A 16,046-nucleotide genomic window follows, 5' to 3' on the forward strand; every position below is an offset into this window, starting at 1 on the left:
AGCTGACCCGCGCAACTTCGCTTGCGTCACCTAAGAGAATGGGTCAAAATTTTCCCCGTTTTTGTAACATTTTTCTATCGTTGCTATTCCGCTCCTTATGACCGTAGCGTGATGTTATATAGCCTATAGCCATCTTCGATAAATGGGCTATCTAACACTGAAAGAATTTTTCAAATCGGACCAGTAGTTCTTGAGATTAGCGCGTTCAAACAAACAAACAAACTCTTCAGCTTTATAATATTAGTATAGATATTAGAACTTAAAATTAAATTAATAATTTTGGACGTTTATGTACATACGTACTGCAATAATTTTAGAACTAGTGCGATTATTTAGCCGAAAAGGCAACCGTATTTTCGAGGCGGAACAATGTCGGAAAATGTGGAGCTCTGTTTAATTCGCCAGTTGACATCATAAAAGGCAATAAATTAATATAAATTAGTTCCCTGTCTACGGCCGCCTTCGTTTATTAGTGCATATATAAAGTTAGGTAATATTGCAACAATGCACGGCTGTCGGGTGCATGTGGGAGCCGGTGTGACCGGGGCCTGATGTCATCGTCTCTTTGAACTCGTACCTATCAACAGGACCCGGCTTGTGGTATGATAGTTTAGCCACAGTTTGTTACTGTAGTTATTTTTAATTCACCTAAAGAATGACGTGATAATTAAGAGGGCTTTATTCTTAGGTACAATATGCAGTTGCAGTATTTTTTATTCATACTTTCTGAAGTATAATTCCTTTCGTAGAAATCCGTGCTTATTTAATTGATTATATCTCATATTATGTAGTTAAGCATAACACTTATTATATTAATGTTATGCTACTAGTTTATAGTGTCAACAATAACTGGATTGCCTTATAAATATTCTTAAAAACCAGTTAAAATAGAAATTAAAACTCAAAACCGGTAAAGTCGCTAAATATAAACAAGGGCAATATTGGAAAACAACCAAACACTTTTAAATACATATCATAACTACTTACTTAAGATTATAATAATAAAGTCTTATATACCGTCCTAGTACATACTTAAACATAAATGCGAGAAAAATATATCGTCGTGAGCGTGACTTTTTCTGGCTTTGGATATCATTTTCCAGGAAACTTCCACAAAAAATTTACAATCATTTGTGAAATTGGCACATACCCTACCTAATTCTTTTTAAACTAGCAATTTAAACTAAGTAGTATTAGAGCATTTAACAATAATAGGTCATTCTAAAATTCCAGTTACACATGCAAACATATTCATATGATTAGAAAAAGCTACTTAATGCAAAGCACTGGGTGAAGTAGCCCGCATTGCGTCTTGTCAAGGCAAGATGGCTGCCAGGTCTGGACAGCGATGTTACGTAATAGGAGTTTAAATTTGATTGCGGACAGGATTATGTAAAGAAACTTGGCAGGCCTAGACTGCAGTAGGCTGGACTATTGATTTTGTAGACTGAGTGCTGGGAATTGATGCGGGTAAAAACGGGTAGGTTATTATACGAAAGGATATTTGGAATACTGCAAGTAACTTGGAATAGGTATATCTATAGTTATCTAGATAAATATAAATGCCATATGTATCTGTTTACGTGTATAAAAACAGGACGCTATTTTGACATTTGCGACTATCAACTAGAAAGGAACGAATTGGCTACTTTGGGTATTTTTCGGTAAGAAATTCAGAATGCAATCTTTGATAAATCGTTTACTATGATATCTATATAAAATCTTCATTGCATTTATTTTTATTAAGCTCTTATACGTCCTTGTTAGTTTGTTTTAATGATTGTGCTTAGAATTTAAAACGAAACATAATTCCCTAAACGTATATTTTTTATAGTTTAGCATCTGGGGTTAAATTGTTTTTATATAAGAGCAGGATATTTATCTTCAAAAACTTTGCGTGATCGTGTTTCTCGTAAAAGCATGACTTCCAAAAATCCATTGCCTTTAGCGTGTCTCAAGTTGTTAACTCATTTTTGCGTGCAGGCAAATAATGATACCGATCAGACAGCGGGACACACCTAGATTATAGAAAAAAATGCGATTAATATAATGCACCGGTTTTTTTACGAAAAAGCATTATAGTAGTTATATATTCTTCTTGAGTACAAGAGAGCGACATTATCTACCTGCCATGTGCGTAAGCAAGTGATTTTATAATAGAACATGTCCCTTTTACCGCAATTTTGCTTCTTTCGTCCAAATACATATACATTTATACTATTAATGAAGGAAGAATACTTTTAAATCCTTAATAAATTCAATTATTTTACGCCAGACGAGACCGGCTTCCACAATATCGTCATAATAAAAAAGTTCTGCGCATTCATATCAAACAAGTCTCTTGTAAACTCGTTATGATATTCCATATTCCCCATTTTGCTAGCTCTCCCAGTCAGAGCTATACGTATACTAGTGCTTGTATGTCTGTCCGTGTGTGTGTGTGCGTTGTGGGTCGTTATACCGCGAAATCAATACAGTCTGGGTTTCTGTAGCGAGGGTGACACCAAACTAACTGTAGTTAGGGTTTCACGGCTGAAATAGGGTGGGTTTTGACGTGAAATTAAGAATAATGGGTGTTGGTGAATAGAGACATTGCTTTTTACTTCTATTTTGTTCTTTATTCGGTACCTAAGGGATAAAAAATGCCACAGTAACATAATAACATCATTCTGATATCATACAAAAAATCTTAAAATGATTAAAATTTTAGGGATTTCAGGTTCTATTCTCTCATTAAGGACAGCTAATCCTGTTGTTTCTTTACCCCATTAGTGGAAAAATGGCCTAAAACTAAATTTTCCGACAATTTGGATAAGTCACATTCAACATCCAGTAATTGTCTACCACCAAATTGTTTAAATCGATATAAAAACCTTCAAATTCAGCTATAATAGTAATTAAACGCCTATTATCTGACCAATTATCTGATTTAAAACAAAATAGATTGTTCCTGTCGCCGTGTGGGCGAATGACATTAATGACAGCCTGAAATATTGGCGGCCATGTTTTAATTAGATAGGTATAAAAGTGCCTTCTAAATATCTTGATGAAGACTAATTCGTAGTATATATTCTAGTTTTTACGTAGGTGGCACGTGAAAAGGAGTTTTAATTGCCAATTGTAGGTCGTTTTGTTTAGATAATGAGCTGTTTGAAACCGCCATTTAAGGATTAGGTGAACGTGTCTAGATTTCTAATGCCAATCAATTCCAAAAGAAAATACATCAATGCGATAAAGACATTTTGCCATTTTGAAATCGGCAAAGAATAATATAAAATGTAAACTAAACCTTTCTTTCTGTTGTCCGGTTGCCCACAGACAAGACAAAGGGTCTTTTACCACTCCCTTAGGAATAAAAGAAGAAACTATTTGGGGTTGAACTCACAAATTCAACTTAATCACATTCAAATTCCCTGAAGGAGCTTTTGTAGAGTCTAGCTAGAGAATTATTTTTCCCTTACGAAAAATTTCACCTGCTACAACATATTGATATCCTTCCCTAGAACAGACTATCACACTACCAAAATTTACTAAAATCGGTTTTGCCGTTTTTGTGTACAAGAAGAAGAAACAAACATACAATCACATGTTATAATAATGGTTGTATTTATATGAGTAACATGAATTATAAGCCAGGGCTTAAATAAATCTAAATGATATATTGGAATTTCTAGAATATTCCCGCACCTAAACCACAGATTAAGTTAAGTTTTACCATTCAGTTCAACCCGCCTTCCTCACCTACCCATCCCACGTAACTTAGGCCCAATTCTACGACCTAGCCTGGGCGTGGTGCCTGCAATACGGACTAGTTTCGCGCTAGAGCGAGACAAAACATACTTGCGTCTCTTTCCCACTCACGGGGGGACTCGTAAGCTCTCGGCAATCGCTCGGCTATTTCCGGTTGCCATGACAACCGCGGGAGACGAGAATAAAGTGTTCGAATGCCACATGTTTGTTACGTAATTGTCGTATAAAGTTAGATAATACGGGTCTGTATTGATTTGTGGAGATATAACGTATGTTGGGTGACAATTAGCTTGAGATTTCATGTTTTCACATGAATAAACGCATTTTTTTCTGTTTTGTCATAAAGATGACATTACATTTTAGAATTGGTAAGTACCTACCTACTTATATTTATTGTTGAATATCTTATAAAACACTATTTTTTAGGGATCAATACAACATGAAACTATATTATATTCTCTATCTGCTTTTCTGCTGCATAATAAAATTCTGGCTCTACAAATACAAAATAGTTTTTTCCCAAAGAAAGATGTTTTTCATTAACTTTTACTCAATCACCAATCAATTAACCCATATTTTTGCTTGGAATTGACACATAGCAGGTCTGTTCTGCATCTGCTTATCATATCAAAGATTTTCCGCCATTTTTCCCCATTGATTTCCCATTCATGTTTCCCTTCCGTCCAAGATTCGCGACTGCGTTCATAAAATCGTTTTAAAGCTATTAAAATACGTAATTTATTAAACAATTCGACCATCTGGTGCAGACATACAGTTTATAACTTACATATTATTTAATTACCTATGATTCATAAACAAGGTTCACACAAGGTTTCACTCAATGTTTTAAATAAGGTAACTACTTGCATATCGACCACGCCCGTACATGCAAATACATACACGATCATACATACGAATTTACGAAAGCAATTAAAAATAAATAACAAAAGATGACGAGACGAGCTTGACTCCTACAACCCGAAATGGATACAGACCCCTGAAGATCGTTTGCAGTGAAAAGCTTTAGGGGAGGCCTTTGCCCAGCAGTGAGACGATATAGGCTCATAATAACAGATTTCAGGTTAAAATACGTACAAAACATCACGCCTGATATAACCGAAGGTGTAGGCAGAGGTGTAAAAATACCCTCACTTTTCTGAACAACATTAGTCCCGTATAGGGTATATAGGCATATAGGCGAGCCTATTATTATTTATCGGGCAAGTTACCAAACTTCATGCCACTGTTAAAAAATATTCAGAGACTTCGTGATCAGCATTCACATACATTTACAAACAAATGACAAAAGCATTTAAGTTATATTATAAGCTTTCAAAAAGAATAACTTTTGTAACAATCTATTTAGTAATTCTTGTATTATAAGTTTACAAAGTAACGGTCAAATATTTGTTATTTTAAGAGGTCAGAAAGGGCTCTTTGCACCCCATGTCTGGATATAAAAGTGTACCCTATTCTGTGTAATATTTGTATGTATGTATGTATCTATGTATAGTGTGTCACGAGTTTTGTACGAAGGGGAGCATTCACTTACACAGTGTGACGTCATAATGTGTCGTTTGTGGTCGGTAAATGGTACCTATATTGTACCTAAGTACGTTTTAATATTTAACAGAGAAATATTGTACTTATAATAATGCTTTTCTATCTATTACTGATGAAAATCACTTGAAGTTTATTATATAAGTAGACTAAAATGGCCCTACTCTTACTACTCTACATTTATTAAGGCGACAAAATTGCGAACATTAATTGGACATTGATTTAACTTTAATACATAAACTGAAAACTAGTTTATGAATTTGAATAAGATTTATGAATAATACGGAAGACTTTTCATTCTGTGAAAACTATCCACGCGAAAGAAGGCAGGAGCAGGAACTACTAAGTCATAAATATACACTAAGTTTACTTATTCTTAGGTACTGCCAAGATTGCAGTGGATTTATTGTATGACCAATAAGTATTTTAAAACAAATAATTACAAAAGTTATTACATGTTAATCAATAACGCTACCTATTTAATTACACAAAGATATCCTTCAACAACAAACATTAGCACAGTCATAAACAAGGAGTCATTGTATTACCATAGATATTGCTACAAGAGTAAGTAGTTAATCGTTTTATTACGAGGTGTATGCTGATTCTGTCCATTTGAATAATATTAAGCCTAATAATAGCAAGAGGGGTAAATAAAAGATGTCTTTCCTTTTTCAAAAAAGCTAATGAGTTTGCAAAATTGTACTGAAAATATTAGGTTTAGAATGAGCTGAAAGATTAAAGACGAATAAGTCTTGGACGATATCAATTGCAAATTGATAAAATTAAATTTATTAAACACTAGAAGTTGTCCTAAGTAATTTTACATTGTAAAAGATTAAACAATGATTTCTAATTTATAAGAATGACATACTCAGGCTCTCTCAGTAAAAATATTAAGGACATGTACCTATTTACTATCTATGACCTGGATTACCTCGATGCGTTCCGGGATGGATAGCCAGACGCAACAACCGATCCAGGGGACTGGAAATTCAAGGGCAAATTTTAAAAAAGTGATTATTGTGTTAATATCCAATGGTGTTATTTGATCTCTAAGTAAAAATAATATTGACATCAAACATCTACTATTTATTTATCAACCTGTATCGATCCTTGCGTCTCTACACACCTAGTTCTCTAGTAACCCTCAAATATTACACCTACCACAAAATACCACCAAAACACAGCTCAATGAGTCCAAGGCTGTCTTCGTAGGCGTTAAGTAGGCGCTCCTTTCCTAAAAACAACTGTACAGTCACAGACACTCTTATAAACCTACCAATAGAGCCTAAAATCCAATAACACAGTGTTTTAATTCATAATGAGGCCATAAAACTCAGTTGGGAAGACGATCCGTCTCAATTTACGCGTTTGAAAACATATCTGGAGCGACACTGAGCAGACACAATTTAGATTTATTTCTTCACAGGTTTCACTGTCCCAAAATGGCGGAAACATGACAGCTGTTTTTGGAAATAATCTGTGGTAATTAAGGATTATTGAATCAGATGTTCTAACTTTAACTGCACGTTTGGCGCAGTGGTTTAAGCGGCCACCTCGCCGCAACAACCGTAGCGCCGCGTGTGGTGGGTTCGAATCCCACCCGGGACAAATCTTTGTGTGATGAGCACGAGTATTTGTTCTGAGCCTAGATGTCAATTTATCTATATAAGTATGTATTTAGAAGTATATAAGTATGTTTATCAGTTATTTGGTTACCATTGTACAAGCTCTGCTTAGTTTGGAATCAAATGACCGTGTGTGAAGTTGTCCAACGATATTTCTTTATTTTATTTAACTTTAAAAAGGGATTAATTGTTCTGTTAACCTGCATTCTGCTGCCTTTTCTTATGGTTAGAGGTAGACAATAGACATTGCTTGAATCGTTGAGAATTAATTTAAGTTTATAGATGTCTTATACTAAACGAGATAAATAGGTACAAACTCTATCTACGGTATTAGTATGTAATAAGCCTTGAAATTGAAAACTTTTTAATGTAGTCTTAAGGACTATAATGATTGATTTTACTTAGGCTTACACTTATTGTATAAATGACTAACTTTCATACGAAATTACGAACACTCTACTTAGGCAGGTACTAGTCGTTTTCATTTTTTAGGAAATATTTACATGTTTACTAAATCGTAACAAACTATTCCTCAAATAAAATGAGAATGTTGTTGTTATTTAGACCACATGAATGGTGACTTGTGGTATATGAACGTGAATCAATAATTATTTCTATTAAATGTCACGGCCGAACGTGTTTTCCTGTTTTTAACTTACCAAGAAAAGTGTGTTAGAAAACTTGAAACTGTCATTTAATAAATAAGAAAACACATGTACATACTTTAATTTTTTGCCTTTTGAAATACTAATTTACTGTATTTTTACAAGACATTGAACACAAATAGTATTATTATCAAAAGCCTACTAATATATCCGTTCTTGTTTTTGATAATAAGATTCATTGTGACATTGAGAAGGTCGTCTACTTATCAGATAAAAACAAAATATATTGTTTTGTTATCTGAAGAATGTATCGGTACACAACAAATATTAATTCCTTTCTTTCATTAATTTCTTTAATTCTTTTTAAATAAAACATTTGCAAAAACAAAGATAACAAATTAGTTGTCTCCCTTTCTTAAAATGTAATATTAAAAACAAGTCCCAGTCGGCCCACGTTACGTAAGTGGTGACTAGTCGCGCTTGCCTTGAGTAGGCGCCTCTGTCCGAACCGGCTTCGAACCCACTGACAGCCACTGACTCACGCTCAACCTGCCCGCCTACCGGTGAACGTGGCATATGGACACTGTTTCACATGTTTTTAGCTATTTTCTATAAACAAACATGGCGGAATAGCGTCGAGATGACTCGGGGGATGAAAAGGTATGTTTTGGTCTAAATTTTGTTAGTAAAGGGTGGATTTTATTGATGCTGTAAGGTTTGTAGTTAAAACAAGATATTTTTTCTTTTGTTCTTACGTAAACATTTCTCTGTAAAGTTAAGTGGCACTATTAATAACAACTGACATTGTTTTGAAGAGATTCTTGACATTACTATTATAATTTGTTGGCATTTTATGTTTTCTTAGTGATAGATCTGTTAGATTATTTTTTTTATTTAAATTAAGTTAAAAAAGGTATATTAAACAAAGGCTTTAAACATATAGGAAAGATTCCTTATTAATTTAGATCGCATCGTGAAGTTTTGTGGATGTTTTCTAGTTCATTCTTAGCAAGCAAAGACTAAATAAATTCAATTATTATTACCCTCTAAACTCAATAGTTTAATTTAACTACTTATATCTACTCTCTAGTATTTCATTATTTGTTTGCAATAAGATCAAATACATAGATAACTAGTAATAGAAATCTCTCTATTGTACCATTTCTTATAGAATAACTATCTTTTTTCAATCTGCTATCATACGCCCATTATACTATTACACGCAGTTTACAATTGAAAGTGAAAAAATCACTATATTTATAGCTAAATGGACGCATTCATTTTCGTAAAAATGTTCAATGATTAAACAACGTTATAGACCTAAATCTAGATTGAGAGTTTTTTAGATGTGTAATTTTCCTCATTAATGAAATTAATTGAATTCATTAATAGGTTTGATAAGATTAGTTGCCATTGAAGATTTGATGCCGATTCTTTGCCGATCTGTAAAGATTTCAACTGTCTATCTATCACAAATTATGAGATAATGTCAATGCAATGCAATGCAAAGCCTTTGCCAAACCTTTCGGAGTCGCTGTAAAGGATCGACCCACCGGCTAGGACCCCGCCGCGGTTACAGACAGATTCTGTTACTCAATCAGAAGTCTTAGTAAAATAGTCTCAATTTTACCCTATGGATATGGAGCCCTAAAAAGAGATAAACATTAAAGAAAAGAGTTAAGAGTAGTAGTAGTAGTAAAAATAATAAGCTTGAATATGAAATGGTTTTATAATCGGACGTATTCGTTAACAAAACAAATTCATCATTTCGAATAACATTTATTCTTGCATTACTAAAAGTTAGTAATAGTTGTATTTAGGGGAAGGGTCCCCCATGTGTCACCTGCTCCGACCCCTAGAACACGTGTTTCAACTCCCTGACCTTGTGGGACCGGACACGATCACGTTCACGGCTGCGGGCTACGACGCACCGTGATAACCTTCGTTATAAGGGGTGGCCGGTGATTCATTAATGTTTTACTTCCACGGAAATAAGAAACGAAAAATATAAAAGCAATATAAAAAAAAAATGTTGTAGTAAACTTTGTTTGTCAATTTTACTTCATTTTATTAATAAGATCTTATTGGTGCCAGAAACTTTTTAGTTTAATTTTTAGATCCATTACTGGCAATATGCCGTCGAAAATTATTGGAATGCCATTAGAGTTTTCTTTTTAATTGTTGCTTTTTTATTTTATAAGGCTCTGGTAGTATTATTTTCACGTAATACGGCCGGTTTTATTTTAATTCGAAAGTGACCTTTTTATTTGTGGTGAATAAAAATGTTTTCAGTAATAATTAATAAGTACTTAATTTTAAAAAAGGTTCCATCTAAATAACGAAACACATTATAAACACACTTACTGTATCTATGTCTTGATTGGATTCATAGATTTTTTTAGGTATTGCAAAAAACTTTCAGTTTCAATTCATTGTGTAAGTAATTGTATTCAAAATTACACTTTTACTTTCATAAATGCAAATATTTTTTTATTAATCACGTTGCTATATCATACGCCATATGACCATAATAATACTCTGTACAGTCTGTACCTACATATATTATATACCTACGTTTGAGAATTCTACCTATATGAGTAAGTATAGGAAAACTACAGCCTACGTGCTGAATTTCAGTAGATAATCTAAATATTTACCTAAACTAAGTAAATAGCCAAATTACTCATCAGTGTTTTTTTATTACGAAGATAGATGTCACTTGGGAAAACCAAATACTTTGATATTATCGTGTTATAAAGATTAAGATTATGAACAATTTCTCTGAATACATACGCGGTTTTCTTTTGCAAATTGGATGATGTCACTTTACCATCTGTCGTGTAAAAACATCCCCTTCTACCAAATAGTCAATAGTTTTGTATTTCATACACTTAATATGAAAATTAACCTTACATTTAACGTTACTATTATATTTACTACTATTTTTGTAATAAAATAAAATACCTACTCATAAACTTATATAAAATCACGCCTTTTATTATGGGGATAGGTCGAGACCAAGGATCGCCATTTGCATCGATCCTTACAAACTTATTTTGTTTCATTCACATCCATACATCTTGTCATACAGAACCTAAAGAAAAAAAAACAGTCAAATTAAGTCAAATTAAGTCAAATATATAGTTTATTTCTACCACACCCATTAGCATTATGTTTTATTTAAGTACCTATTGTAAATATGTTTTTTTTTAAGTTTATAGGTACCTATTTCAATTTTAAATCAGGTTTTTAAATTGCAAAATGTGATTCGTGGAAACCAACTTATCAGCAACAAAAATGTCAAATATAATCATACTACAGGAATATAACCTCAAAATGTAATAGGTACTAGTTGTTAGGCACAGAGGTTTCTCCCACGCAGTCGGATCGATACCGAGCCGGCCTAATATGGCGGCAGACGCGAACTTGTGCGCTAAAACCTAAAATATTGAGCTGTTCACTTTTATTACAGCTGTTTGGATAATTTCTGCGTACATTTGGATGGTTAGTGTACTTTTTGGGAGTAATAGTTAGAATAAAGTTTTATGCTAGTTTTGTAAACTGAATTTTGGGAGACGGATTAACATTTGGATCTGACTTTTCATTGTGTAAAAACTTGTTTTAAATACGATCATTGTATCTGAAGAGTATTGATGGATAAAATAAAATGTTAGAAGCAAAACTCCATATCAGAATTTTCTCTAAGATTGCTTTAAAAACACTTTTTATCTATATGTTCAACTACAATCTTATGTATGTACCTATATTGCATATTTCTGTTAATTAACAAAACCCCCATAATATTCACCATAAACTTAACATTTTTAATCCAAACCAATTAATTTTACGTGATCGTACTTCTAACAAGCCTACACTTTTACTTACAGAGGTCAACAACAATTCAAATGTAGCCCACATAACCTAAAACAAAGATTAATTAACTAAACTAGCGTACAAACACAGAATACTTAATAAAACGAGGTATAATGTAACCCATTTATTTACAGTACAAGCACAAACTAAACGTATCGATAAGATCAGTATTGTTCTACTATTTCCCATAATACTGATGGTGTGAGGTCAAAGACCTGCCTCTTATTATGGTGCTGCGATTAATTGTTTTGCTTTAAAAGGCAAGATCTATCGACATAATTTATATAAAGACATATAAATATTAATTTATTTGAGAGATGGTCGACTGCCTAATTGTAAAAAAAGTTAAATTTTGTTTATGGTTTAGGACATAAAAAAGCGGGAACTTCGTGTTATAAACGTCAAAATTGCGAGCCAATTTAGCTTGATAAATATTTCGATTATTATTATTTTAAAACAGCACCTTACTTATAATTATGTGCGATTACTTGGGCAGCTAATGGTTTTTCATAATGGTCAATGACAGTACCTAATCATAAAAGCCACAAATCCCGAAAACAATATCTATTCAGCAAAGTTCTTCTCTAATATTTGTCGTTCTTTCCAGAAGGCAGACATGTTTGGCAAACAGCTGTAATGAAAATCAATAAACAGGCGCCCCGAACCAGCCAAGCATGGAAACAGATAACAGCTGAGCTTTCGCATAATAAAGCAATGTCACAAACGATCTGGAAAATATCGCACTACGGCTCAAGTATGGCGACGAATGAAAATGAAGTCTGAAGTTGTGAAATGATAAATGAATAATAAGTAGTTAGGCTATTTACATTTTTTCGTTCTTCAGACTAGAAATAAGAATAGAATTATATATAAATTTGTATGTATATAATATAAATAACAGTCTCATTTTCAGGCAATTTTCTTATTTCCTATCGATGTGACGCAACCTGATAATAATTGAAAAATAAAACGATGTTATATCTATTGACTTTTACTACATATATAATATTATTATGTACAAAAATCAAGCCTTTTTCTTACAGGGATAGGCAGAGACCAGAGAACGCTACTTGATACGGTCTTTACAAGCTTACTTTGCTTCATTAACATTCTTACATCTTGTCATACAGGACTGCCGGTTACAAGTAGCCTTTTTGTTCGGTTTTCTCTCAGGGACAGATACAAGTAGATAGTATGTAAATGCTATGATATATTAGGTACATAGATATACTAATATAAGACCTTGTTGCAACTCGTGTAGGTAGATTCGACAATCTCTACATACTTTTTCCCTCATACAATGTTGTAACTTTCATGAAACTTGCGTCAGGCTGCCACGACAGCTGTTCATAGTATTGTAGTATTACTGTATTACGCACAAGTCCTCAAAAAACTCATCATTGATTTAATCTCTGATTAGATTTAAAACAACATTGATAAAGGATTATTCAGTTAACAGATATTTTGTATAATCCGGTTACTCTAAATACCGTAACTAATACTCATACGTAAATAATAAATTATTTTAATGCATACTTTTCCAATGGAAAGCATGGCCGACTGGATTGTGTATGTGAGAGCTTTTCATAAAAACTATTTACACAGACAAAATATTCTATCCTATTCTACCAAATAAATAGGTAACTAAGTAATACACGTATGTCATACATAGGTACATAAAATAGCCTTTTTCCCATAGGGGTAGGCAGAAAATACATTGAAAATGTAGCCAGGAAAAACGAAAGAAAAATAGTTTATAATTAAACTAAACTATTTCTAACCAGCCTTCAAAAACGGTTATAAAAGTAAATACAGCAGGATGAAGTAAACCCGGTTACGATATTGATCGCAGGGGTTGATTCACGATGACGTCACGCCGCACCCTCGCCCCTAGTCGCCGGGGTTCAACCACTACATGTTAATTTCGGTAATGCACACGAAATACCGCCATTGTGTATAGTTTTAAGAGAATAATGCGAAAGGCGCGACCATTATTTATGTAAGGGTAGGGTACTCGTGAAAATTCGACTGTAATGTCTGTTGTATGAATATGAATTGTAGTTTTTAGAGGATTATTTTTACTTTTATACAATTTTTATGAGATCACATGTGCCCATTGTGAATATAATTTATTATACGTGGTTTTACATTCTACAAAGTACACATATGAAAATTAAAAAAAAAAACAATACTTACATAGACTATGAAAAAAAAATACCAAGAAAAATTTGATACAAAAGTTGACTTCCTCATGCATACCTGTCATCTCGATTAGACACAAAGGTTCAATGTCTATCTAATAACCGAACGATACGCGACAATTTCAATAAACTACTACTAGCAAACCACGCAGAAATAATTTATTATGGCCACTGGTCAATAGTGAGCATAATACTATTTAGTTACATCTTGCACCTATCGAATGATAATCACACCACTAGGTATATCAAAAGAAGCAGCTCAAAGCCTGAATAAAAATCATCGGGTGAATTTCTGGACTGCAAATTAAAAACATCTTTATGGCATTCAATTCAGCTCAAATACGCGCGCGATGTCCGATAACATAACGGTACTTGTATATTATTGTGTGATGTTTGTGTGTGTGTATGTGTGTGAGCGGCAAGATAACTTCCACAAGTTAGTAGCTAGCGGGACTTGCCGCAAGTCACGCGGCACTCATCGATCGCCAAAATTTTATATAAAGTTTGTTACCTATATTATTACTCCATGTTCCTGTTCGCTCACAAAATGGGTGACAAGAAAGTTTGGGAACGAAGCGAGGTTGTACAACTAATAGAAAAATACAAAAGTAAAAGACATCTATGGGACACGACATCCAAAGATTATAGGAATAAAATAAAAAAGAATGCAGCGTTGAAAAGTTTGGCGCAAGAGTTTAACACTACACACATAGAAGTTTGGCGCAAATTACATAATTTAAAGACACAGTTTGGACAAGAATATAAGAAAGTACAAAAGCGAAACGCTGAGGAAGAGTCTGATGAAGTTTATAAGAGTAAATGGGAATATTACGACAAGTTAATGTTTATTATAACTGGACAAGACACACCCGCGCCGCCGTCCGAGCCGGAAGACTCTATGGTAAGAAGATAATGCACTTATTTGGATAAACGGAATAATGAATATTTCAACTGCACGTCTGGCGCAGTGGTTAACGTTTGCGCCTCGCCGCAATAACAATGATAACACGTGTGCTGGGTTCGAATCTTAGCCGGGACAAATATTTGCGTGTTGACCACGAGTATTCATAGAAAACAGTTTTCTATGTATCTGTTCTGAGCCTGGTTGTTAACTATACATAGTATACATGTATGTATTTAGATAAGTACATAAGTATGTTGCAGATATTTGGTTACTATAGTAGGCCTACAAGCTCTGCTTAATCTAGAACCAATTGAACGTGTGTGAATTATTGTCCAATGACATTTATTTACTTCAAAACTTATCAAAGTCAATTCAAATGATTGTACCAATTGACTGCTTAATATTGAAATCTTAAAGTAATTTCTAAACATTTATTGACACTAAATACAATTTTCTTTTATTTCAGGACAGCGTGGAGGTGCTTGAATGTGAGCTGTCATCAGAAGACATAGCACACAGTGCCCCAGTAACAAAACGTCAGAAACAAACACCACAACCAAACTACATACATTTTCCACAACACAATGACAGCAGTGAAGAAAAACCTGTCAAAACATCCCTTAAAGTCCACGACGAGTATCAAATATTTGGTGACTATGTAGCCAGTGAGATAAGAAACATGCATTCACCTAAATACAAAGGTATCTTGAAGAGGAAAATACAGCGATTGATTATTGCGTATACTGATGTAGATGACAATGATTTTTTTAATGAAAGTCTTAATACGCCGTCTACTTCTACTTAGTGGGAAAATTGACGGTCTTGCCGCAGTGGTTATGGTGGCTCCACGCTACTAATATTGCGTTGGGATGTCGCGGGTTCGATTAACACGGGACAATTATATATGCGATCCACAAATCGTTGTTTCGGGTCTGGTAGTAATTTGTTATTTGTATGTTTGTTAAAGTCCCCGCGACACAAGAGCGATTCTTAGTGCGGGCGTAGTCTTTTTACAAAACAAAAAACGATCCAAGTTTGTCAGTTAGAAAGAGACAATGCTATTTTCCCCATTCATATCGCCAACTCTTTTTTTGTACAACTTATCGCAGAATTTTGCTTCACAGTATTGACATTACTAACTGAAATTGTTTTGTGCTTTCTACTTTTGTAATAAAGAAGAGTTTATACTATTTTGTGTGGTTATTTAATTACGGTACCTGGGTAGAATTTTAGCCTTTGTAACCAAGGAAGGTAAACAGGCAACCTGCATGCGTATCACATATCTCAGTTGACATCTAGTGTTTATCAGCTTAGTCTTTCATCCAAGGTATGTTGGGGTCGGCTTCCAGTCTCACCGGATGCAGCTGAATACCAGTATCTGACCTCCACAACTCAGTTACCTGGGATATAACAGGATACCCTTCGGTAAGTCTGGTTGTCAGACTTTCAAGCTTCTGACTACTGTTAACAACTGTCAAAGATCTTCGAAATGACCTCGTAGTTGACATAGTAGTGTATATCA

General features: G+C 33.8%; 1 protein-coding gene across 1 annotated transcript; it reads left to right on the plus strand.

The window, feature by feature from the left end:
- The first annotated feature begins 14,074 nt into the window (after positions 1-14,074).
- On the plus strand, positions 14,075-15,697 carry LOC142982754 (uncharacterized). The gene is made up of 2 exons (XM_076129435.1): positions 14,075-14,521; positions 14,991-15,697. The coding sequence occupies exons 1-2, from the start codon at positions 14,147-14,149 to the stop codon at positions 15,327-15,329; spliced, it is 714 nt and encodes a 237-aa protein (XP_075985550.1). The 5' UTR covers positions 14,075-14,146; the 3' UTR covers positions 15,330-15,697.
- Positions 15,698-16,046: the final 349 nt, after the last annotated feature.

Source organism: Anticarsia gemmatalis, chromosome 22 (assembly GCF_050436995.1).
Source record: "Anticarsia gemmatalis isolate Benzon Research Colony breed Stoneville strain chromosome 22, ilAntGemm2 primary, whole genome shotgun sequence".
NCBI classification, from domain to species: Eukaryota; Metazoa; Arthropoda; class Insecta; order Lepidoptera; family Erebidae; genus Anticarsia; species Anticarsia gemmatalis.